General features: G+C 42.5%; 1 protein-coding gene across 1 annotated transcript in view; it reads left to right on the top strand.

The window, feature by feature from the left end:
• The window catches only part of INTS3 (integrator complex subunit 3), a 677,967-nt gene that overhangs the window by 412,601 nt on the left and 238,589 nt on the right, over positions 1-26,777 (top strand). Inside the window, exons 15-17 of the mRNA XM_086947563.1 lie at positions 16,932-17,111; positions 25,865-25,994; positions 26,575-26,629. Coding sequence (XP_086803689.1) covers positions 16,932-17,111; positions 25,865-25,994; positions 26,575-26,629 — 365 coding nt within the window. The remainder of the gene's footprint in view (positions 1-16,931; positions 17,112-25,864; positions 25,995-26,574; positions 26,630-26,777) is intronic.

The following is a 26,777-nucleotide window of genomic DNA, read 5'->3' as shown; positions in this document are numbered from 1 at the left end:
CAGGATACATATTTCCACATCCCCATCCTGAAGTCGCACAGGAAGTATCTCAGTTTTACGGTGGGTTCGCAGCATTACCAGTTTGCGGTCCTTCCGTTTGGTCTTACTACTGCGCCTCGAGTCTTCACCAAGGAGACGGCGGTGGTGGCGGCACATCTCTGAAGATCAGGGATACCAGTTTTCCCTTATCTGGACGATTGGCTAATCAAGGCAGAATCCCCAGAGAAGGTGCACCATCATCTGAAAGTCACAACTCTGTTGTTGTTCAGATTGGGTTTTTCGATAAATGTACCCAAATCTCACCTGGTGCCCTCCCAGCGCAACCTGTTCATAGGTGCTGTACTGGATACAGATAATCAACAAGGTCCACCTTACGTAGAGTTAGTGTATAACCAGGTGTTGATGGAATACACAGTATGTGTTAAAATACCCCTCACACACCAAAAGGGCCCTTGGTGTCATGCTTCATCATTGGGGTCTTTCCGCCCCGTTGCGGGACGGGGCAGTGCTGCGACAAGCGACTACGCTGGAGCACCTTTTATTTTGAGGGTGCTATGTGAGTGAATGGGAGTGAGTGTCAGTAGAGTCAGGGGTGATAATAAATAAGTGATGTTAAAAAATACCTGGCCTAGTGGTAGAAAAAACTTTTTAATAAACACTGGCTGGTATTGTTAAAAAAGTGATGCGGAGAGGTAAAGTGGATTAATGAACTTACTCTCCTGGAGGAGGAGAGACTTCACCGCTTGGACCCGAAGAGGGCGGTGAGCTTCTACCTGGACAGAACCAGAGAGTTCAGAGTGGATGACCAGCTCTTTGTTGATTTTGTTGGAGCCAGAAGAGGCAAGGCGGTGCACAAGCGCACGCTATCGAGATGGGTTGTCTTGTGTATCAAGATATGCTACTCTCTGGCGGGTAAGGAACCTCCTGAAGGGTTTAGAGCTCATTCTACTAGAGCAAGGTCTGCTACATCTGCTTTGTCTAGGGGTGTACCTGTAGAGGACATTTGTAGAGCGGCAACTTGGGTCTCCCTCCACACTTTGCGAAGCATTACTGCTTAGATTCCGAAGTGAGGAGGGACGGCCACTTTGCGCGTTCTGTCCTCCAGGATTTTCTGGTATAGGAGAGTGGACACCCTCCTCCGGGAGTGGGGACTGCTGTGGGACTCTATTCACAAGGTGAGGAATCCACTGGCAGATGTATCCATCAAAAGAACAAGTTACTTACCTTCGGTAACGCTTTTTCTGGTGGATACAGTATCTGCCTGTGGATTCCTCTCTGGCCCACCCGCCTCCCCGTTGTCTACTCTTCTATACCTGATTTACTGTAATGTTAATATTTTATTGTCAAAGGAAATGTGGTAATATAATTGCTTTCCTGTATTGACTTCACACTGTGTGTGTTATTTTGGTTATTTGGTACTATGTACATTGTGTGTATATTTACTGTTGTTGATCCGTCCGTGTGCCTCGAAGGCATGGAAAAAAGGGCCGAACTGATGTCATCACGCCGACGTGGTCCTATTATGGAGTCGGTGACGTCAGCGGAGCCGCGCGCGATGCTGTGCTTCTGTGACGTCATCCACGTTGGCGCAAAGCTACAAAAAGAATTTCCGAATGTTGCTGATGCAGGGGGATATTCACAAGGTGAGGAATCCACAGGCAGATACTGTATCCACCAGAAAAAGCGTTACCGAAGGTAAGTAACTTGTTCAATTTGAGTAAAATCAAGAGATCTTGGTCACAGCAGACCTAAAGTAGATTTTGTTTACTTTGTGAGAGTTGCAGGTCTTGGACTTATCGCTGGATGAGGGCTGAATATTTAATTCCATTTTTTCCTGCCTTTCATTTCCCTAGCAGAGGAGGTGTGATGAAGCTGTTGTTCTTAAAAACTGGAAGGAAAAGTCTTGTCACCCACAAGTGCCCTTTCTGGCCCGTCTCTCTGCTCCAATCACTCTGCTGTGGATTGTGAAACCGTAATTCAACTTTATTTATTGCTGAGGCGTGCAAACAATCCTATTTCAAATTGTTATGCACTTTTTGTTGCTGTTGTACAGATAACTCTTTGTCGCCTTTTTTTCCCGTACTATCTCTTAAATAAATCTTGCGCCGATTGAAGTGTGCCAAAAGTGTACATCAAAATGATGCACATCTATAATGCATTGTATGTGAACTACAATACACCTTACATCATTTCATCGTACGTTATTATCACAAAACACTTCTTGGTACCCCACTCTTCTTTAAATCTTTAGTTGATCTAGTCTCTTGCAGGGAATCCTGTGGTCACATACAATAATGGCCAATAGTCATGCCACATAGAAAAGCATTTTGGGACCCTTGTATTAAGTTTAACCTATTACAGGCACATTAGGGTTGTCCGTGCGAGTAATATATAGTTGGGGTGAAGGCAGGGGAATAACTTACGTGTGTGTGTGTGGATGGGTGTCTGGGAGTGTTCCCACATCCCAATAAACAAGACAATTAAAGAGTAGACCTGGAGGCTGAAGACTGTGGGATGCTTTTCTCCAGAGTACTATATTGCTCTTCTGTGTTTTATAACATACATAAGTGAGAAAGTAGTAATAGAAGGTATTTAATAGGATTGTTACACACAAATAGAAACGCATTTAGTGCCTTTTCTGAAAGACACCTCCATTGTTGCGTGCATGTCATTGCACAGTATTCATGAATATACAAATATGCTTACGGTTAGATAAGGAATTTCACTTTTATTTTTCTTGCATATTTTTGTACTTGTTCGCCTGAAGGATGACTGTAAACCAAGGTAAGTTGAATTCCTTTATTGCTAGACTTAAAAGGGCACACCAGTGGTATCTACAGCCTCCGATACGAGTTGAAGGATGAACCTTCCATGTCAGGCTGGATGTTGTGTGATGAACCACCAGAGGAGAGCTGTGAGGTGATAATATGCGAGGTTTATCAAAGAGGAAACAGACACTTGTAACACTAGGCCATTGGTCATATAAATTTAGAGTAACCTCAAAAACCCTATGCACATGTGGTTATTGCGGTATATATGGTTCATCCGCCCCGCATATGGGTTGTTGGCCGTTATCATTGGTTACTCTAAGTTAGTGATGTTGCCAGCCTCAACCTGAGGCACCTCTGGCATATAGTGCAGTGTCCAGAGAAGCAGAAAAAAGAAAAAAGTGGTGTGTCAAAAATAGAGTTTAGAAATAAGGAAAAAAGGTTTAAAAAACTGAAGAATCACCCTGAGTAGTTTTATTTAATGGTGTGATTTCCAGGTTGTTAAAAGGATCTGTTACTACTAGATTGATCGAGTAACTAGATCATAGTAGTTGAAAAACACTTATTACACAAACGTCGACATGTTTCTGCTCTGTCGGCCCACAGGGGTCTATAGAGCATTCGTCAGGACTAACAATAAAAATAGACAAACAATGTTCGGATTACTCACACCTTTTGTGTAGTATTGCGTTAATAACCTGTATACTTTGCAGGGTATTGACTCCTCCGATTTCTGAAAAGAAATAGGAAGAGAACATCGAAAAAGACACACTCTTTTATACACAATCCTAATTTAGGCTAGTACAAAGGGTAGAATAACATTATTATTCATTCATTACTGAAAAATCAGGAATATTCATCTCTAAAGTGGGGAGGGTTTGGGAAATGGTTAGAGCTTATCGCGCTGTAGACGGGGAAATGCACACACATTACAAGCACCTTCAGCAAGGGTGAATTTCATCTAGTACGCGCTAGCCTCTTGTCTAGCAAGCAAAGCGGGTCAGTTATTTTATAGAAATGCAGCCTATAGAGCGCGTGGGGAAGCAACTCGTAGAAAGGAACCTATTAGGCAAGATAGGCGAGTTGTGTTAAACGCAGCGCATTCGCGTACCTTGTAGACAGAGTACTTGCTTGCGTCGGGGGGCCCTCAGGACTCAGAGCTGTGTTTAAAAATATATCGGGTTAATGAATATTCTGTGTGGTCACCTTACCGAGATTCAGTAGGAAATGCTGCGTGGCTCCGCCATTACCCGCGTGTGCTTGTGATCACGTCTAGTGCTGACTCTGCCCCCGGAAGTTAGTGAATCCGGCTGGGTAGGCGTTTTAAAGGGCAGGCACTTTTTGCTCACGTGTTAGGGAGCGTATCTAGATGGATTGTTTTTTATAAACAAAACTTTATTGCTCGCATCAAGGAGAAATGGGAATTTGGCGAGTGTTGTTTTGAAACAGGCAGTCTCTTGTATTATAGATGGTACAGGCACTCTGGGCTCACGTGTTTAGCTAGCGTATCTAGGTAGATTGTTTTTTATAAACAGAACTTTATTGCTCGCATCAAAGAAAGATGGGATTTTGGCGAGTGTTGTTTTTTGAATGTGGTTTTTTTTGTTTTTTGAACTAGGCAGTCTCTTGTATTATAGATGGTACGTCATCTAGAGATTCAGTACAATGGAATAGATGGTCCATCATTTAGAAAATTGGTGCCACGGAATGGAATCATTGAGGCCATTTTCATAAGTTCTGAGGCGTTCCACCCACCTCTGTTCTTTTTCGAATAAAGTTCTTTCACATCTCTGGGATTTGTCGGTTAACATTTCAATTACTGACCAGTGGATGTCATCGCAGGAATGGCCTGCTTGCACAAAATGGGTACACAGTTTTGTGGTATTCTTTTTTAATCTTATATTACTGCGATGTTCGCCAATCCTTGTTTTTATTTTTCGACATGTCATCCCGATGTAACGTTTTCCGCAGGGGCAAGTCACTGTGTAGATGACATGAGTCGAATTACAATTCGTGTGTTGACGTTGCTGCCAAACAAAGGTGTCAGAAAGATGTAATGTTTTTGTAGCAGTTGTAGTTTTGCATGCTACGCATGACCCACACGGATAGTGTCCAGTTACTGGTGACATAGTTATATCCCTGGGCAGACTTACTTGCAGTTTTTTTGGCGGCGGTCGAGTATGTACCAAGACATCCTTGATATTTTTTGATCTCCTATTGGCAAACCTTGGTCTGGGCCAATTGAATTGTCCGGTGTGAAGGATATGCCAGTTCTTATTAACTAGTTTCTTTACTGCGTAAGACGCCTGGCTAAATGTTGTCACACAGGTGGTTAGATCAGGTATTATTTCTTTCTCAAATGTTTGTAGGAGGCATTCTCTCGGTTGATTTGTAGCTCTTTTTTTGCAGAGTTTGATTGTTTTCTCTGTATAGTTTCTTTGTCTCAGTCTGTCACATAATTCATTGGCTTGCAGTCTATAATCTGAGTTGTTACTGCAGTTCCTCTTCAAACGTAGAAACTGGCTGTAGGGAAGGTTGTCCCTCAATGGTTTGGGATGAAAACTTTCATAGGACAAAATGCTGTTCTTGGCCGTGGGTTTCCTGTACGTTTTTGTGTGTAACTCATTATCCTTTACAAATATGGTTATATCGAGGAAGTCGAGGTTGCAGCTAGTGGCTGTATGTGTAAATTTTAGCCATGGGTCAAGGCTGTTAAGCCAGTTCATGAAAGTCTGTAGGTCCAATTTTTTGTCCCAAATCATAATGATATCATCAATGTATCTCTTCCAGTATAAAATACTGGAAGAGAAGATGTTGTCTACATTGATTATGTTGAGTTCTTCGAAGTGACTGACATAGAGCCCTGCCACCGAGGGGGCGAAGGCGCTCCCCATGGATGTTCCATGGATTTGAAGGTACATATCATCTCCAAAAGCGAAGAAGTTCTCCTTCAGTGCTAACTTACAGCACTCTAGAATGAAATGTCTTGGTGTTTTAAATTCCCAATCTTTAGAGAATAAGACGTCTTCTAAAACTTGCATGGTATCGTTTTGAGGCAGACTAGTGAAGAGGGCTTCAACATCTAGACCCACAAGAAGCATAGTTTGCGGATTGAAAGGTTTTTTATCTATTTGTACCAAAAGGTCTCGTGTGTCCTTTAAATATGCCGGTGTTTGTTGGACAAGAGGCTTCAAGAATTCATCGGCAAATTTGGAGAGTGGTTCCAATATTGAACCAATGCCCGAAACTATCGGACGACCTGGTGGTGGACTTCTGTTTTTATGAGTTTTTGGCAGAGAATAAAAATAGGGGGTAATAGGTTCCTTCGCCATCAAAAAGTCAGCCTCCTTCGGTGTGATCCAGCCTTTCGTCTCTGCTTCATTGACCATAATCGCAATGGTGTTCCTGAGTCTCTCAGTGGGGTTTGAGTCTATCTTTAGATAAAACCTTGTATCAGATAACAGAGCTAAGCACTGTGAGTCATATCCTTCTTTGCTTAAGATAACAGTTCCACCCCCCTTGTCTGCTGGCTTGATCACTATTTTTTCATTAGTTTTTAATGCTTCCAGGGCCAAGCGTTCGTTTTTACTTAGGTTTTGGTAGGGTTTTTTATATTGCAATTTATCTACTCCGTTTAGAAGTGCCTGCTCAAACGTCTGTAGTTCTGGGTGTACAGTTGAGGCTGGTGGATTAAAAGTGGATTTGTTCCTCAAATTAGTATCACCCTGTTCTGTCATCCCAATGTTGGAATTCTGATTGGAGAAGAAGGCCTTCAGTTTCAATGTCCTGCAAAATTCGGCTAATTCACTCTTCAATTTGAAAGTGTCAAGCCTGGGGGTAGGAACAAAGCCCAGTCCCTTGTTAAGGATTTCGATCTGTTCTTGTGGTAAATCAATACCCGAGAGGTTGATTACGAGGGATTGGTTTTGCTGGTTGAGGGGTGCGATGCTGCCATGCTGCGTGTCTGCACATTCCTCTGTTGGTCTTGCCATCTGAGGGATTTTTTCTTGCCTCTTGGCTGGGTTTGGCCTCTCGATAAAAAATGAGGTTCTTTTTGGGTGGTGTGCAGATTATGCCCCATTTGCTGTTCTCCCAAGTTTGGCATTTGTTGCATGCCTTGATTGTATGGATCCATCCAACCTCCATATGGTGGAACGAAAGGCTGGTAATATGGCATATTGTACCCGTGAAAAAATGGTCTCTGCCATCTGTTTCCTCTCCTCGGGCGATTTTGTCTGTAATTACTCCTGCCTCTCTTGGGGAAAAAACCATCTGTACTATTGAAGGAATTATTGGAGGAATTATTAGATTCGTTGTCAGATCCTGTATCCTGAGGGGAATATTCCTCCACGGTATATGGATGCATCTTTTCTTGGTTGAATTTCTTTAAATCTTTCCCAAGTTTGTTTAACTTACTTTGTGTGAGAAATTCTCGGGTTTCCTCCAATTCCTTATTGATTTCATCCAGCCTTTGTTTGTATACTGCAGGATTGATACCCTTCTTCAGCTCTTTTTCACAATCCTCAATCTCTTTTAGGAGCTTATCTGATAATCTTTTCGCAGTTTTTACAATTAGTACTAGGTAGTCGAGAGTACACTTCCACGATATTGAGGACCAATCTCGTCGGAAGGCTAGATCGCTCAAGAAGATACGTGGGGCATTGTTGACCCAAAGGCCTCTTGGGGCTGCTTTCACTCTCAAATATTCTGTCATAATGATTCCATGTATAGATGTTCTCATCTCTTCTCTTTTTTTCTCCGTCAATTTGTCCCAATCATCTGCCTGTGCTAATGCTTCCGTAAGTTCAGTGTTCTGTAAGAGTGATTGTCCTGCCAGAATTTCATCTATATCATTCGCATCAAAGCTCAAACCAAGGTTACCCTCCATTTAGAGTTTCCGGGTAATATATATATACTCCAAATGCGTATATAAGATATATAGTCCCGCTGCTGTCGGCAGCTTAAATATCAATCAATCAATGAGGAGGGACTAGGGATTAGAAGGTCTGTTTCATTCCCCAGGGAAAGTACGAGGTTTATCAAAGAGGAAACAGACACTTGTAACACTAGGCCATTGGTCATATAAATTTAGAGTAACCTCAAAAACCCTATGCACATGTGGTTATTGCGGTATATATGGTTCATCCGCCCCGCATATGGGTTGTTGGCCGTTATCATTGGTTACTCTAAGTTAGTGATGTTGCCAGCCTCAACCTGAGGCACCTCTGGCATATAGTGCAGTGTCCAGAGAAGCAGAAAAAAGAAAAAAGTGGTGTGTCAAAAATAGAGTTTAGAAATAAGGAAAAAAGGTTTAAAAAACTGAAGAATCACCCTGAGTAGTTTTATTTAATGGTGTGATTTCCAGGTTGTTAAAAGGATCTGTTACTACTAGATTGATCGAGTAACTAGATCATAGTAGTTGAAAAACACTTATTACACAAACGTCGACATGTTTCTGCTCTGTCGGCCCACAGGGGTCTATAGAGCATTCGTCAGGACTAACAATAAAAATAGACAAACAATGTTCGGATTACTCACACCTTTTGTGTAGTATTGCGTTAATAACCTGTATACTTTGCAGGGTATTGACTCCTCCGATTTCTGAAAAGAAATAGGAAGAGAACATCGAAAAAGACACACTCTTTTATACACAATCCTAATTTAGGCTAGTACAAAGGGTAGAATAACATTATTATTCATTCATTACTGAAAAATCAGGAATATTCATCTCTAAAGTGGGGAGGGTTTGGGAAATGGTTAGAGCTTATCGCGCTGTAGACGGGGAAATGCACACACATTACAAGCACCTTCAGCAAGGGTGAATTTCATCTAGTACGCGCTAGCCTCTTGTCTAGCAAGCAAAGCGGGTCAGTTATTTTATAGAAATGCAGCCTATAGAGCTCGTGGGGAAGCAACTCGTAGAAAGGAACCTATTAGGCAAGATAGGCGAGTTGTGTTAAACGCAGCGCATTCGCGTACCTTGTAGACAGAGAGTACTTGCTTGCGTCGGGGGGCCCTCAGGACTCAGAGCTGTGTTTAAAAATATATCGGGTTAATGAATATTCTGTGTGGTCACCTTACCGAGATTCAGTAGGAAATGCTGCGTGGCTCCGCCATTACCCGCGTGTGTTTGTGATCACGTCTAGTGCTGACTCTGCCCCCGGAAGTTAGTGAATCCGGCTGGGTAGGCGTTTTAAAGGGCAGGCACTTTTTGCTCACGTGTTAGCGAGCGTATCTAGATGGATTGTTTTTTATAAACAAAACTTTATTGCTCGCATCAAGGAGAAATGGGAATTTGGCGAGTGTTGTTTTGAAACAGGCAGTCTCTTGTATTATAGATGGTACAGGCACTCTGGGCTCACGTGTTTAGCTAGCGTATCTAGGTAGATTGTTTTTTATAAACAGAACTTTATTGCTCGCATCAAAGAAAGATGGGATTTTGGCGAGTGTTGTTTTTTGAATGTGGTTTTTTTTGTTTTTTGAACTAGGCAGTCTCTTGTATTATAGATGGTACGTCATCTAGAGATTCAGTACAATGGAATAGATGGTCCATCATTTAGAAAATTGGTGCCACGGAATGGAATCATTGAGGCCATTTTCATAAGTTCTGAGGCGTTCCACCCACCTCTGTTCTTTTTCGAATAAAGTTCTTTCACATCTCTGGGATTTGTCGGTTAACATTTCAATTACTGACCAGTGGATGTCATCGCAGGAATGGCCTGCTTGCACAAAATGGGTACACAGTTTTGTGGTATTCTTTTTTTAATCTTATATTACTGCGATGTTCGCCAATCCTTGTTTTTATTTTTCGACATGTCATCCCGATGTAACGTTTTCCGCAGGGGCAAGTCACTGTGTAGATGACATGAGTCGAATTACAATTCGGGTGTTGACGTTGCTGCCAAACAAAGGTGTCAGAAAGCTGTAATGTTTTTGTAGCAGTTGTAGTTTTGCATGCTACGCATGACCCACACGGATAGTGTCCAGTTACTGGTGACATAGTTATATCCCTGGGCAGACTTACTTGCAGTTTTTTTGGCGGCGGTCGAGTATGTACCAAGACATCCTTGATATTTTTTGATCTCCTATTGGCAAACCTTGGTCTGGGCCAATTGAATTGTCCGGTGTGAAGGATATGCCAGTTCTTATTAACTAGTTTCTTTACTGCGTAAGACGCCTGGCTAAATGTTGTCACACAGGTGGTTAGATCAGGTATTATTTCTTTCTCAAATGTTTGTAGGAGGCATTCTCTCGGTTGATTTGTAGCTCTTTTTTTGCAGAGTTTGATTGTTTTCTCTGTATAGTTTCTTTGTCTCAGTCTGTCACATAATTCATTGGCTTGCAGTCTATAATCTGAGTTGTTACTGCAGTTCCTCTTCAAACGTAGAAACTGGCTGTAGGGAAGGTTGTCCCTCAATGGTTTGGGATGAAAACTTTCATAGGACAAAATGCTGTTCTTGGCCGTGGGTTTCCTGTACGTTTTTGTGTGTAACTCATTATCCTTTACAAATATGGTTATATCGAGGAAGTCGAGGTTGCAGCTAGTGGCTGTATGTGTAAATTTTAGCCATTTGACGGAGAAAAAAAGAGAAGAGATGAGAACATCTATACATGGAATCATTATGACAGAATATTTGAGAGTGAAAGCAGCCCCAAGAGGCCTTTGGGTCAACAATGCCCCACGTATCTTCTTGAGCGATCTAGCCTTCCGACGAGATTGGTCCTCAATATCGTGGAAGTGTACTCTCGACTACCTAGTACTAATTGTAAAAACTGCGAAAAGATTATCAGATAAGCTCCTAAAAGAGATTGAGGATTGTGAAAAAGAGCTGAAGAAGGGTATCAATCCTGCAGTATACAAACAAAGGCTGGATGAAATCAATAAGGAATTGGAGGAAACCCGAGAATTTCTCACACAAAGTAAGTTAAACAAACTTGGGAAAGATTTAAAGAAATTCAACCAAGAAAAGATGCATCCATATACCGTGGAGGAATATTCCCCTCAGGATACAGGATCTGACAACGAATCTAATAATTCCTCCAATAATTCCTTCAATAGTACAGATGGTTTTTTCCCCAAGAGAGGCAGGAGTAATTACAGACAAAATCGCCCGAGGAGAGGAAACAGATGGCAGAGACCATTTTTTCACGGGTACAATATGCCATATTACCAGCCTTTCGTTCCACCATATGGAGGTTGGATGGATCCATACAATCAAGGCATGCAACAAATGCCAAACTTGGGGAGAACAGCAAATGGGGCATAATCTGCACACCACCCAAAAAGAACCTCATTTTTTATCGAGAGGCCAAAACCAGCCAAGAGGCAAGAAAAAATCCCTCAGATGGCAAGACCAACAGAGGAATGTGCAGACACGCAGCATGGCAGCATCGCACCCCTCAACCAGCAAAACCAATCCCTCGTAATCAACCTCTCGGGTATTGATTTACCACAAGAACAGATCGAAATCCTTAACAAGGGACTGGGCTTTGTTCCTACCCCCAGGCTTGACACTTTCAAATTGAAGAGTGAATTAGCCGAATTTTGCAGGACATTGAAACTGAAGGCCTTCTTCTCCAATCAGAAATCCAACATTGGGATGACAGAACAGGGTGATACTAATTTGAGGAACAAATCCACTTTTAATCCACCAGCCTCAACTGTACACCCAGAACTACAGACGTTTGAGCAGGCACTTCTAAACGGAGTAGATAAATTGCAATATAAAAAACCCTACCAAAACCTAAGTAAAAACGAACGCTTGGCCCTGGAAGCATTAAAAACTAATGAAAAAATAGTGATCAAGCCAGCAGACAAGGGGGGTGGAACTGTTATCTTAAGCAAAGACGGATATGACTCACAGTGCTTAGCTCTGTTATCTGATACAAGGTTTTATCTAAAGATAGACTCAGACCCCACTGAGAGACTCAGGAACACCATTGCGATTATGGTCAATGAAGCAGAGACGAAAGGCTGGATCACACCGAAGGAGGCTGACTTTTTGATGGCGAAGGAACCTATTACCCCCTATTTTTATTCTCTGCCAAAAACTCATAAAAACAGAAGTCCACCACCAGGTCGTCCGATAGTTTCGGGCATTGGTTCAATATTGGAACCACTCTCCAAATTTGCCGATGAATTCTTGAAGCCTCTTGTCCAACAAACACCGGCATATTTAAAGGACACACGAGACCTTTTGGTACAAATAGATAAAAAACCTTTCAATCCGCAAACTATGCTTCTTGTGGGTCTAGATGTTGAAGCCCTCTTCACTAGTCTGCCTCAAAACGATACCATGCAAGTTTTAGAAGACATCTTATTCTCTAAAGATTGGGAATTTAAAACACCAAGACATTTCATTCTAGAGTGCTGTAAGTTAGCACTGAAGGAGAACTTCTTCGCTTTTGGAGATGATATGTACCTTCAAATCCATGGAACATCCATGGGGAGCGCCTTCGCCCCCTCGGTGGCAGGGCTCTATGTCAGTCACTTCGAAGAACTCAACATAATCAATGTAGACAACATCTTCTCTTCCAGTATTTTATACTGGAAGAGATACATTGATGATATCATTATGATTTGGGACAAAAAATTGGACCTACAGACTTTCATGAACTGGCTTAACAGCCTTGACCCCTGGCTAAAATTTACACATACAGCCACTAGCTGCAACCTCGACTTCCTCGATATAACCATATTTGTAAAGGATAATGAGTTACACACAAAAACGTACAGGAAACCCACGGCCAAGAACAGCATTTTGTCCTATGAAAGTTTTCATCCCAAACCATTGAGGGACAACCTTCCCTACAGCCAGTTTCTACGTTTGAAGAGGAACTGCAGTAACAACTCAGATTATAGACTGCAAGCCAATGAATTATGTGACAGACTGAGACAAAGAAACTATACAGAGAAAACAATCAAACTCTGCAAAAAAAGAGCTACAAATCAACCGAGAGAATGCCTCCTACAAACATTTGAGAAAGAAATAATACCTGATCTAACCACCTGTGTGACAACATTTAGCCAGGCGTCTTACGCAGTAAAGAAACTAGTTAATAAGAACTGGCATATCCTTCACACCGGACAATTCAATTGGCCCAGACCAAGGTTTGCCAATAGGAGATCAAAAAATATCAAGGATGTCTTGGTACATACTCGACCGCCGCCAAAAAAACTGCAAGTAAGTCTGCCCAGGGATATAACTATGTCACCAGTAACTGGACACTATCCGTGTGGGTCATGCGTAGCATGCAAAACTACAACTGCTACAAAAACATTACAGCTTTCTGACACCTTTGTTTGGCAGCAACGTCAACACACGAATTGTAATTCGACTCATGTCATCTACACAGTGACTTGCCCCTGCGGAAAACGTTACATCGGGATGACATGTCGAAAAATAAAAACAAGGATTGGCGAACATCGCAGTAATATAAGATTAAAAAAAGAATACCACAAAACTGTGTACCCATTTTGTGCAAGCAGGCCATTCCTGCGATGACATCCACTGGTCAGTAATTGAAATGTTAACCGACAAATCCCAGAGATGTGAAAGAACTTTATTCGAAAAAGAACTGAGGTGGGTGGAACGCCTCAGAACTTATGAAAATGGCCTCAATGATTCCATTCCGTGGCACCAATTTTCTAAATGATGGACCATCTATTCCATTGTACTGAATCTCTAGATGACGTACCATCTATAATACAAGAGACTGCCTAGTTCAAAAAACAAAAAAAACCACATTCAAAAAACAACACTCGCCAAAATCCCATCTTTCTTTGATGCGAGCAATAAAGTTCTGTTTATAAAAAACAATCTACCTAGATACGCTAGCTAAACACGTGAGCCCAGAGTGCCTGTACCATCTATAATACAAGAGACTGCCTGTTTCAAAACAACACTCGCCAAATTCCCATTTCTCCTTGATGCGAGCAATAAAGTTTTGTTTATAAAAAACAATCCATCTAGATACGCTCGCTAACACGTGAGCAAAAAGTGCCTGCCCTTTAAAACGCCTACCCAGCCGGATTCACTAACTTCCGGGGGCAGAGTCAGCACTAGACGTGATCACAAGCACACGCGGGTAATGGCGGAGCCACGCAGCATTTCCTACTGAATCTCGGTAAGGTGACCACACAGAATATTCATTAACCCAATATATTTTTAAACACAGCTCTGAGTCCTGAGGGCCCCCCGACGCAAGCAAGTACTCTCTGTCTACAAGGTACGCGAATGCGCTGCGTTTAACACAACTCGCCTATCTTGCCTAATAGGTTCCTTTCTACGAGTTGCTTCCCCACGCGCTCTATAGGCTGCATTTCTATAAAATAACTGACCCGCTTTGCTTGCTAGACAAGAGGCTAGCGCGTACTAGATGAAATTCACCCTTGCTGAAGGTGCTTGTAATGTGTGTGCATTTCCCCGTCTACAGCGCGATAAGCTCTAACCATTTCCCAAACCCTCCCCACTTTAGAGATGAATATTCCTGATTTTTCAGTAATGAATGAATAATAATGTTATTCTACCCTTTGTACTAGCCTAAATTAGGATTGTGTATAAAAGAGTGTGTCTTTTTCGATGTTCTCTTCCTATTTCTTTTCAGAAATCGGAGGAGTCAATACCCTGCAAAGTATACAGGTTATTAACGCAATACTACACAAAAGGTGTGAGTAATCCGAACATTGTTTGTCTATTTTTATTGTTAGTCCTGACGAATGCTCTATAGACCCCTGTGGGCCGACAGAGCAGAAACATGTCGACGTTTGTGTAATAAGTGTTTTTCAACTACTATGATCTAGTTACTCGATCAATCTAGTAGTAACAGATCCTTTTAACAACCTGGAAATCACACCATTAAATAAAACTACTCAGGGTGATTCTTCAGTTTTTTAAACCTTTTTTCCTTATTTCTAAACTCTATTTTTGACACACCACTTTTTTCTTTTTTCTGCTTCTCTGGACACTGCACTATATGCCAGAGGTGCCTCAGGTTGAGGCTGGCAACATCACTAACTTAGAGTAACCAATGATAACGGCCAACAACCCATATGCGGGGCGGATGAACCATATATACCGCAATAACCACATGTGCATAGGGTTTTTGAGGTTACTCTAAATTTATATGACCAATGGCCTAGTGTTACAAGTGTCTGTTTCCTCTTTGATAAACCTCGTACTTTCCCTGGGGAATGAAACAGACCTTCTAATCCCTAGTCCCTCCTCATTGATTGAGTGATAATATGCATCACAAGATCATCCTTTGGTTACGGCTCTTCTATTTGTTTTTTATTCGCATTTTTTCCCTTACTCTCCTGAAATTCTAGCAATGCCTGAAAAAGAATAGAACCTTCAATCCGGGGCTAGAGCAGTGACTGCAGCATGGTGTTATGAGTAACGGCCCAGAGTCTGCAACCATGCATAGTGTTTTATATAAATTATTCTCACAAAAAAATTGGAGAAATGGTATGCAGAGCTGTTCTGATGTCATATTTGTGGTCGCAAACCACTAGCATTTTACAGACTGTTGTATTTTGTTACACCACTATTAATAAGTATCCAAAACCTACAAACCAGCTCAATGCAGAGAAAAGGGAGATAGTGTACTGGAGTCACAGATCCTGTGTCGCGATTTCAGTTTTTTCACTGTGCTAGCTGTATATTGGACTTTTTTGAGACACTACACCAAGACAGTGTGATTAACTGTTGGCTCATTGGCCCTATAATGGATATGGGGTTCTAGGCAAGAATAATTGCTTCTGTATCACCACAGGAGAGTTATAAGTCAAGCCATCACACATCCTTCAGAATTTATGTCGCAAACCACGGATGCATTAGTGTACAGGGTTATCTGAGTAGTCAACAACATGGTAACCAAAGTTATGAGTCATATACGAAATAAGAAAGCCTCACCTTCTCTTTTGTGGCATGATTAAGCATCCTCATTCCATCCTGTGGACATGATTCTCTCAGGGTTGACTCGACCTCAGTACCCTGGTGACATGATACTCTCAGGGTTCACTCGACCTCAGTACCCTGGTGACATGATACTCTCAGGGTTCACTCGACCTCAGTACGTGGGAGTTCTTGATAAGCGACGTACTGGATAATAGCCTGAGCCAGTTTATTTAAAAAATAGATTGAGGTACACTCAAAGGAAATACCTTTATTAGTGGGTACCTCTGTATGATTAAAAGCAAATACAAAAATTAATGAAGATTATGTGTAATGATCCATTCATTCTTAATGATTCCAGCTGTTCCAGCCCACTATGGTGCCAATACTTGGTCAATGGCTTTCTTCAGGTCTAAATGAAGCCCTACTTCTAGTGCGACCTAAAGCATTAGCTCACAGGAAAAGGAATTTCCTTCTTCCACAATGAATATAAAAAGACGCAAGCTATGGGTTGCTATGGCTTCCTAGTCCAGGTGGAGGACGACTCCCTCTGTAGTCGTACAATCGTCAAGAGGTGTGCCCAGTAATTCCACCTACTGTACCTTCCGTCAGTCATAATGTTGAGGGTGTAACTGCTTACCAGAAACCCTTGTGTTCCCATGCAATGCCATCAATACTTTCTAGGACGTCTCTTCTACTATTGGATAATTTCTATCGTTTGTCTTTATTCCACTGTTTAACTTGCCCTCCTGTGTTTTTGGGACAGCTGTACTCTTGATTCGTCTAGGCCTTTCTAAAGATACATGGATTGGGCTGGCTAAAAAGTGCCAGATCCCTCCACTCTTACCTGTTAAAGACCTCACCCCAGATTGATCTCTGGATCCCTGTATTCTTCCAACCCAGGGCTTCAATATTCCTTCGCCCGCTGCTTCACCCTTCACTAGTTTATGCGTCGACAATGTTGATTACAAATGAGTCAGCTTGTATTCTGGTGCACTTTTTAAAACACATATCTGCAGTACATTGATTAAATCAGCGGGTGGCATTTTGTAAAGTGCTCCTTTTCACCATACTTTTCTGTAGTTTGTCTATTGTTTGATTCTCACGAAGTCCAATTCCAAGGAGCGGGTCTATGGGTGGAAGATTGGTGAGCATGAGGATGATGTGTGCATTTGGAAGTCTGTTCATTCTCCCAAGTGCTCCCCATGCCACCTGCTGATCCACAGCAGGCTGAACTTTTGAGCTTCTTCCCCTTCTATTCCTACAGTCAAAACGGAAGAGCCGGTTTCCATGGAAATGGAAAATCACATGGCTGACAAAGAGGACAGTTGCTATGATACTGCTGAGGCCGCATTCAGCGATGATGACGAAGAGGTGAACATCAAAAGTGAAGAGCCGAGCAGTGAGCCATCACCACCAGCAACTCAGCCGCCACAGCCACCGAAGGGTATGAATATGCGTCTTGTTCTCATCTACGTGTACACTATTCTTTTTGCAGGCCATTCTATTGCGTTGACCCTCAATCCCAGACCACTTTTGCTCTTGTAATATGTTGGACGAGATGTCCTTGGCCCAAACTTGTATTCTTCTACATTTACACACCAGTCTGTTTGCATTATGTCCACATAACATGTTTTCAGAAATGTTGTTACAAGTATGTAAGCCTTCTCTCACCCCTTTTGTCTTTATCAGACCTGCACTTGGCAAATATACAGCATTTGGAATATATTTCAAGTGAGCTTCATTTTGAGGAGGCAGCAGAGACTCCTTATGACATCGCTACCCACGGCGCAGCAGACTACGTGCTGACGCAGGGGCTAGAAGTGCTCACAGCCGCCATACTGGGAGAGGGAAAGGGTGGCGGTCGAGTTGCTGGCCACATCCCGCCCTCCCAAGGTATTTAAACGCCCTTAAGCACAAGCGTGCTGATTGAATACTATTTAGCTCACCTCTGAGGCGGAAGCCGGAGGCGGAACGAATTTTAAACGTGTGCATTTGTATTTACTTTGAGGCATTTTTAAAACGTGTGCATTTGAATTTACTTTGCGGCATCATTACTGAAATAGTCATTATCTTAAAAACTTTAGTTTGTTGACATCGCTACCCACGGCGCAGCAGACTACGTGCTGACGCAGGGGCTAGAAGTGCTCACAGCCGCCATACTGGGAGAGGGAAAGGGTGGCGGTCGAGTTGCTGGCCACATCCTGCCCTCCTCCATACTGGATTTAAAGACGAAGTCATCCCGTCCGCGCAGCGGGCGCGCCGGCGGCGTGCCAAAGGCAAGCCCGTCTGCGCCCGTCCGTGCCGGGACCGGGCCGAGGGCCATGACCCCTGGCCGAAACGACAACTTCGACCAGAGGCATTATTCTGCCAGGGATCTTTTACATCTAAGGATAGCTCCATGTAGTAGCTGCCCACGTTATAATCCCGAGCATATTGCTCAATCGGCTATCTCTACCTGTCCCAGCTGTACCGCATCTCTGCCATTTATTAACGGCAAAGTGCGCGCCATTTCCTGTAATAATAACAATACTAGTAGAATAATCATTGCACTTACTAATGTTAGATCTCTGGGCAAACACAGACAGGAAATTCATGATTTAATACTAGATAAAAAAATTGACATGTTATTTATAACTGAAACATGGATGGATGCCGAATCCGACCCTGATCTGGCGGTTGCTATACCTTCGGGATATACAGTTCATCGACTCGACAGACAGGGAAAAAAAGGGGGCGGTATAGCGGTTGTTACACGGAATCATTTCTCGGTTAGAATATTTCCGATTCTGTCCAAATGTTGTGAAGCATTTCAATTCTCTATTAATGTCACTCCTTCATATAATCTTAAGGGGGTCCTTATGTATAGACCGCCAGGCTCTCGATCCACATTCCTGGCTAATTTTCATTCGCTTATCGAGTCTTTGGTGACGGAGGACTCTTTCATTGTATTGGGTGACCTGAATTTTCACTTAGAAAAACAGGATAATGCTGACTCCCAAGCACTAAATGGAGAATTGGAAAGCTTGGGGTTAGTTCAACTGGTTAATGCCCCGACACACGAAGCCGGCCACACGTTGGATGCCATTTTTACCAACATACAAGGCCTAACCATTTTGGATATTTTACCACTCACTTGGTCCGATCATTCAGTCATTCTCTGTGCCCTTCCAACTCTCATTATGCCTCCAACTAAACCAACTTACTCTTCTCAGGAACCTTTCAGGGTCTGGAAGGATATAGACAATGTAGCCCTTACTGATTTATTGCTCAAGTCCCGCCCTACTATATCCATGGATCCAAATCTAGCTGCTAAACAGTTTATAGATTGGATAAATAACGCAATGAACTTATTGGTCCCACTTAAGACTATCTCTAGGAATAGAAAGGTGCCATCCTCCCCATGGTTCACAGAAGAACTTAGAAGGCAAAAGCAAGAATGTCGTAGACAGGAAAGACACTGGCGAAGGTCCTATGATCTAGCTAGCAAAACATGCTATAAGGAAACACAACTAACCTATAAAAAAATGATTCTAGAGACCAAGAAAAAGTATTTTGAAAATCAAATCGACTCGGCCAAAAACTCAGCAAACAGCTGTTTGAAGTAGTAAAACATCTGGCCGGGAAGCTCACAGATATAGCCCCCACTCCATCGCAGGCTCTCTGTGACTCCTTAGCTAACTTCTTCTTCACCAAAGTCCATGACATTTACTCTGAGTTTTCTACTGATAATATTGCATCCCCAGTTACTCATGTCACGCCCCCCACCTGTACATTAGATCAATTTGAGGCACTGCAGGAGGAACAAATCAGGGACCTCATGGTGTCTATAAAATCAGGATCGCCCCTGGATCCCTGTCCCCCCAGAGTCTATTTACCGGTTCTTGATACAATCAGCATGGTCATCACGCAAGTTTGTAATGTGATTCTTGGGTCTGGGATATATCCGAACATGCTAAAAACTACCCTTTTAAAACCGCTCCTTAAAAAACCATCATTGGATAAGGAGCAGTTAAAAAACTACAGGCCCATAGCTAGTCTACCATATCTATCTAAAGTGCTTGAAAAGGCAATGAACATTCAGTTGGTGTACTATCTTGAGAAAAATAAACTGTTGGACGATACGCAGTTTGGTTTTTGAAAGCTCCATGGCACGGAGACGGCCCTTATCAAAGCTGCAGATGATATAAGAACCATCAGGGATCAAGGTGGGACAGCCATTCTCATAATGCTGGATCTATCTGCGGCCTTCGACACGGTCAATCATTCTATCTTGATTGACCGTGTCGGAAGTTTGGGCATCCGATCCAGTGCAAGGGAGCTGCTTACCTCATTTCTCTCTAGCAGATCACAAGCAGTCACGTTGGGACCTTACAAATCACCGGAGCTTGCCTTACCTTGTGGAGTACCCCAGGGCTCATCGCTAAGTCCAACACTGTTTAATATCTACGTGTTGGACTTAGCGAGAGTTATTAAAACCTACCAGATGAGCCTGACCTCCTACGCTGATGATACCCAGCTGGTGCTTGCTATCCATGATGATGAGGAACGTGTAGCAGCACAATTTCAAGAAGGCATGCTGGCCGTTCAGGATTGGATGCAGGTCAATTGCTTGAGACCGAACTCCGAGAAAACGGAGGTAGTCATTTTCGGGAAGATTGCCCCACAATGGTCACCGGTGTGGTGGCCTCCTTCTTCAGGAGTTTTACCCAACCCTTCTGCTAAGGTTAGAAATCTGGGTATAGTTTTTGAAGACAAACTCAATTTTGTAGCTCATGCTAATCAAACAGCGGCGAATGCTCATCACAAACTCAGATTAATTAGGAAAATCATTCTCTTTCTTTCAGATAGTGCGGGAAAAACAGTGATGAGTACATTAGTACTCTCCTCGCTTGATTATTGCAATGGTCTCTTCATCAATGCACAATCCCGAGTAATTTCTAAATTACAAATGATCCAAAATGCAGCAGCAAGACTACTCTCCAAAACTCCAAAATGTAATTCAGTCAGCCATATAATAAAAAGCTATCATTGGCTATCAATCAAAAATCGCATTAAATTCAAATCACTCTGCTTAGTGTTTAAAGCCATTCACAACCAGTGCCCTAGATTTCTGCTAACACAGCTCTCCACCTACTGTCCATCTAGATCATTGAGATCGATGTCACTGTACTAACTAGTGGTACCACGCACCAGGACGGTCACATGGGGAGATAGGCGTTTCACGGTCTCCGCAGCCAGACTCTGGAACTCGCTCCCACTGACAATCCGAGCAGCTCAATCGCTCCTCCAATTCCGGAAACTGGTGAAGACTTGGCTGTTTCACCAGTAATGGGTTCTATGTCTAGATACTGCCCCCTCAGAAATCCTGCTTTGTATTCATAGCGCCAAGACGCCCACGGGCAAACGTATGCGCTCTACAAATTGTATTAATAAATAATAAATAATGTTTAGAGAGGTTAATGAGAGACGAGCTGCTGTTGCGTTACGCATGAGGAGTAGTTTGTTGAAATGCATTGGCCGGCAATAACATATCTCCTTTATGTTGCCTGTAGAGCACCGTAATGCCATAGTTGTCTACATTTCTATGTTTGTAGTAATGGATTAGGTTGACCACTTCATGCTAAATGTTTCCTCCTCCCTGTCTACCATTCAGCTTTGCTGTACTTGCCCATCTGTGCTGTAATTTTAGTGTTTCGGAAACAGCCTATTTTTCAGTTACCTGCTGGTGTCTGCTCGCCATGGGGTGCAAAGTGATCTTTCATGCAATTTTCTTAATGTTACAATGCTTAGATGAACGTAGCTTGATGAGTAGCGGAGTGATATCTTGGGCTTTAAGTAGGTTTCCCCCAACTTTGTCCTATATTTTTCAGAAGTAGACCTTAGCGTAGGAATTTGTAACGGAGAGTGCTATGGGGAGCTGGGTGCTGAAGATGCAATGAACCATTGACTTACGTTTTACTCCCTTAGAATGACCAATATGCTGTAATTTGTATATATAAAGATGCCAGCTGACGTATTCAGTACACTTGTGCATGCCCTTGCTCTTTTATTGATAATACATGTTCAGTAGTTGAGAAAAGGAAGAGCAAAAGACTAAGAAGTTTTTAAATACTACAATTGAAGTCTCATAGTTCAGTAAACTTCTTGCTGTTAACACCCTGCCACTCTTGCCAACTTAACTTGGTTAAGTCTTAACATTTCTCTTAAACTAGCAGCCGTTCAAAAGATCAGTAAACATTATTAAAATAGCTATAACCCCAAGAACAGGGTTTGTTTAGTTGTGTATTTTCATTACTAAAAAGCACCTAAATGTTGACTATGCAAGTGAATGTACTGCCATAGTCACTCTCCGAGAAGTAGCCATAGCTAAGATTTTCTTACAAACCCCGAGTATGAGGCAGTACTCCCCCCCCCCCCCTTCCCCCTGACCTCCCCCATTGGACACTATCTGTTACATTTACTAAAGATAATCCGAATTTCACCTTTTCATCTCACCTGGATGACCTACATGCCTATGCTATATTTTCAGTGAGTGGTTTGAGTGATTCTCTTTACCCTGGAACAGGAAGATTTCAGCTAGGATGCCGATATCTCTGAAAGAAAAGAAATTTCTCTTTAAAGCATGTTCGGCTTGTGGTTTCAAAAAGTTCTTCACTGATTTTTTTGCCTGCCTTTACCCAAAAAATAAGGCATTAAATGTGACATCAGTATACCTTTAAGATTAGAAACACTGCGTAGCAGAGACAGGCGGCTAGCTTTAGATCTAAAAACGACATGCCCCGCCTCAGGGGATGCCGCCTTATTAAGATGATTTTACTCTAAGTGCCCGTTAGGGAACTTCTGCTAAAAGACACATACAGGGAGGCAGCTGCGCCTGAAGGTGCCTGAGCTACTCGCTGGAAAAGGTTCTTTCTTAACTTACCTCTGCTTCAGAAGAGCATACCATCCTGATGCAGCCTGCAACAATCCTTTTGGCCTGGCACCTGCAAAAATGGCCGCCAGAGCTATCTTAACGCCTTAACTGCTTCGAACGTTCTGCGCCAGTGCGGAACGTTCTATTAAGCGGGCGGGGCCGCGTCGGCCAACGGAGGTAGTGCTTGCGACAGCCGTTGCCCGACGGCAGCACCTAACGGGTTAATACTCTTCCCGTAGAAAATGTTGTTGACAACAACCTCATTGATAATGAAAATTATTAAATCATCTGCTCCTCAGTTTCCGTTGACGCCATCTTTGACGAGTAACTCATTGTCGTCAGGCTCATCGACTGTATGGTCTTCAGTAGTCCTTTTCTCTAACAGCTTCGTTGATTGCCATGTCCTCGCCATTGGCAGGTGCTTTCTCACTGCAAATTGTTGATCATCTAGTGGTCTCTGCAGCACCTTTTGTGGCTTGGACTTAGCATTTTGTTTTTATCGCCATTACCTATCACTAGAGGGACCACTGAACTTTGTGTAACCCCTCTCTCCTCTGAAGTTGTTGCACCATCTAATAACCAATATTTTGGAAACGTATTAGGAATACAAAGATAATATTCAGAAATGAGTTTCAAAAGGAGATCAGACCTATACGGTGTATAGTCTGCAGCAGTTAAAAGCTCAGTATTTGCTGGAATATGATGAGGATTATTCACTTCAATGAGCGACAGTTCTGCATCAAAACCAGCCGCCTCCTCCACCACAGCAGTAGCCACTAGATCATCTGCTTTCTCACTACTTGCACCAGTGACTGCCGCCACCTCAGCTGGTTCAAATTCCACCCAGTTTTAGGGAATTTGGGCAGCCTAAGCCTAGAGGAAAGGGAGGATGAAGTCCCAGACGCAGAAGGTGGACTAGAAGAGGAATAAATGAACCAGGATGCAATTGATGACCGTGCCTCGCAAGATCAGCATGACCTTGAGGATTCACTCATACCAAAAAATGGGCACCATCTCAATTGAAATCCACACCGGATAACATTTCTAAATTTCACACTCTGCTGGAAAACCGGTCAGAGAAATGTAGCCTTCTCATCACAGTGGCAGAGCAGCAATGTTTCCTCTTTGATTTTAAGGAACAACCCAGAAAACATTTCAGAAAGACTTTCAAGTCCATTCGTAGCTTGGACTACGCCTACCATGATGGACATGAGCTAATTAAAAATATGTACATTGTCCCTCTTCCACTTCCAAGTGCGGAAAATAAATACTGTGCTGCAAACTCTGGACCTTCCGGGCGTAATGTTCACACATGTCTGCATTCAGTCGTCGCAGTTCAACGTGCATCATGCAGTCGTCACACCTACCTTTACACCTCTTTAGTGGAATGACAGGTGCATTGACGTAATGGACAAAAACTAAAGTCATGGCAGCAAATTCTATTAAGAGAATGAATACACTAGCCATTCCTGTCCTTTACCAGACCAGCAGCCAAAGCATTCATTCAAGAAGGAACTAGACAGTTGTCTGCTCTGCTCGGTGTAACTATGGATATTTCCAATGGGGTCTTTCATTAGTTAATTCTTTTAAAACTCTGATAGCTTAAGGGCACTTCTTTTCGATCGGAAGTACAGTAAAATTCCTCGAAATGCCTTTACATGGCAAAATACAACGTGGATGAAGCTCTTCAAGGCATAAAAAGGGACACTCACTTGAGGTGTTGATATTTTGTGCATCCTCTGAATTTCCTGGAACCAGAACATCACAGAACTTCATAGGAGGATTATTGCAGTATGGTTTCAGTGGAGATAGTATGGCCATTGCCACCAGCCAACAGCAATCAAGGATATTACAGAAAGCTGATAAAGGACAACAAAAACCCTTCATAGGAGTAACAGTGTTCTTCATACACTTAAAACCAAGACACAAACGAGTGATTAACTTCTCCACATTGCCTGTTGCCTCTCTCCATTCTGTGAAGTGGAGAATTTCAGACTTTGCCTTACAAATGGAGGGCAGCACTACAGAGCGCTGAGTACTCAAGATTGTCCGTTGCGGTATCTAATGGAATTTTGGCAATAGCTGCCCTGCTGCTCACATACCACAGAACACCTTTAACATGTGGCCAAGCTACAATATGAAATATATGATCTACTGAACACAATAAGGGCTTTTATTCCACATTCTTCTTTGTTTGGAAAAAAGATGAGCAGTTGGACACCCGACGTAGATCTGCAAGATCATTGTAGGTTTCTTAAGAGAAAGTCCTTTGGATTGATCACACTTCAAAGAGGTATACGCGTTGCTCTAGAAGGGGAATTCCTGAAGTCCTTAGACCAGGTGTCTCTAACCTTTTCAACAGTGAGAGCAACCTCTGGGCAATGAAGTCCATTCTGAGTTACTGCCTAATAGTAAATTAAGCACTCTTGAAGAAGGGAAGTAGAGAAAGATAAAAGAAAGGAAAGGAGTAAAGGAAGAAAGATAAAGTGAGAAGTGAGAGAAAGGTAGCGAGGCAGGCACAAAGCTCAATGAAGAGTGGGAAAGAAGAGACCAACTGACTGCAAGAAGTAAGGGAAATTTGGAATAAAGGGGAATAAGATAAGGGAGGGAGGAGCAAAGAGGAAAGAGGGGAACCAAGAAGGACCAAAGGAGAAGAAACAAATTTGATATGTGGGTAATAAAAGGAAAGAAAAGGGGAGAAAGAAAGAATACAAGTACGAAGTGCAAAAGCGGAGAAGGTAGAACAGTGAGAAAGAAGGAAACGGGGGTGTCTCCATGCATCGTATTTTGTCACAAGAATGCTAATCAGTCTCTGCAAGAAACTTATGGCACACATTCTACCAAAAGCATGTGTTCAATTGCAGCTTCTATGCTGATGCACCTTCACAACATAAGTTGTGCTGTGATTCGGAAAGAAATGTATGCGTTCACCAAACACTACTCACTTAAGCAGGCCTCGGAGGTGGCATAGGGAAGGTGACGTGTGGTAGCAAACCTAAGCAATGGTGGCCTTTTAGCGGGAGTGAGAGTGCTGAAGCATTCACCTGATTGGTTAATGTTTGGCTGTTTTTGAATAATGTGCCTGTGCTACTCAAGAAACACTGTTATTTGGCCTGCAGCTATTTTAACAGTGCTAATTGGCTCTTTTAAACTACCCTGGATTCAGACACTGAAAACAGGGAATAATTCAAACATGTGAACCTATGAAAAATACCCATACTGAAGAACTGAAGTTGTAAGTAACGTATCTTCATTAAGCTCAAAAAGTTGTGATTTCTTCATAGGCAAAAAGATAGAATTTCGATTCCACCCGATCAAAGAGACCATCATTGAGGAGCCTATCGATATTACACCTTATTTGGACCAATTAGACGAGTCTTTGAAAGATAAAGTGGTTTCCCTCCAAAAAGGAAGGTTGGTGTTATGTTGCTTTACCTGCAGAATACTCCACTCCCTGTCTGTGCGTGTTCGATCCTCTTTCGATGATGATTCAATCCACTCCCTTTACTCCTGCAATACTCCTCATTATTTACCTGCCACACTACTTTCATATTTGTTCACTATTTCTCTTCCTACTCCTTCATCACATTGAAACTATTTTTTAACACGCTACTTCTCTCCAGTATGCGTTACCTACTCTGTTTATTATCGTTGTACTCTGTCCCTTCCTGTTATCACCTACCGTCTTGCTAGTACACTGTGCTTGTAATCTTTGTCCGTGCTTTTATTTCTCGCCTTTTCTTGGATGCCTTTTCTGTGTCTTTTATTTCATGTTCCACCTCCCTTTCTTTCATTGGTACTTGCCTCTTTAATGCTTCCAGGCTCTCTCCCTATTCTCATCTTTAGTTGCTTTCTGCATTTTCTCCTGTGCCCTTCCTACTCTTTCTTTCTGTATTCTTGCTGCGTGATTCCCCTTACCTTTTCAGTTTCTTACCCAGTTTTATTCACAGTTGTTTATATATATGTGGTGCTTACCTATATTTTTCTGATGCAGTGATACCGAGGCCCAGTGTGAAGTCATGCAAGAAATTGTGGAACAGATCCTAGAGGTAAACTAGTTATTTTGTGCCTTGTGTGAAAGTGGTTTGTGACGAGCGGTGTACTACGTTTGCATTGTGCATCATTGAATCTTGTATATGTATTTGTTTTCCATGGTAATAACTTGTGAGGAAGACTGAAAGATTAGGTATATCAGCA

This window comes from Lissotriton vulgaris, chromosome 12 (genome assembly GCF_964263255.1).
Source record: "Lissotriton vulgaris chromosome 12, aLisVul1.2, whole genome shotgun sequence".
Lineage (NCBI taxonomy): Eukaryota > Metazoa > Chordata > Amphibia > Caudata > Salamandridae > Lissotriton > Lissotriton vulgaris.
This window is presented reverse-complemented; position numbering and strand designations above follow the sequence as displayed.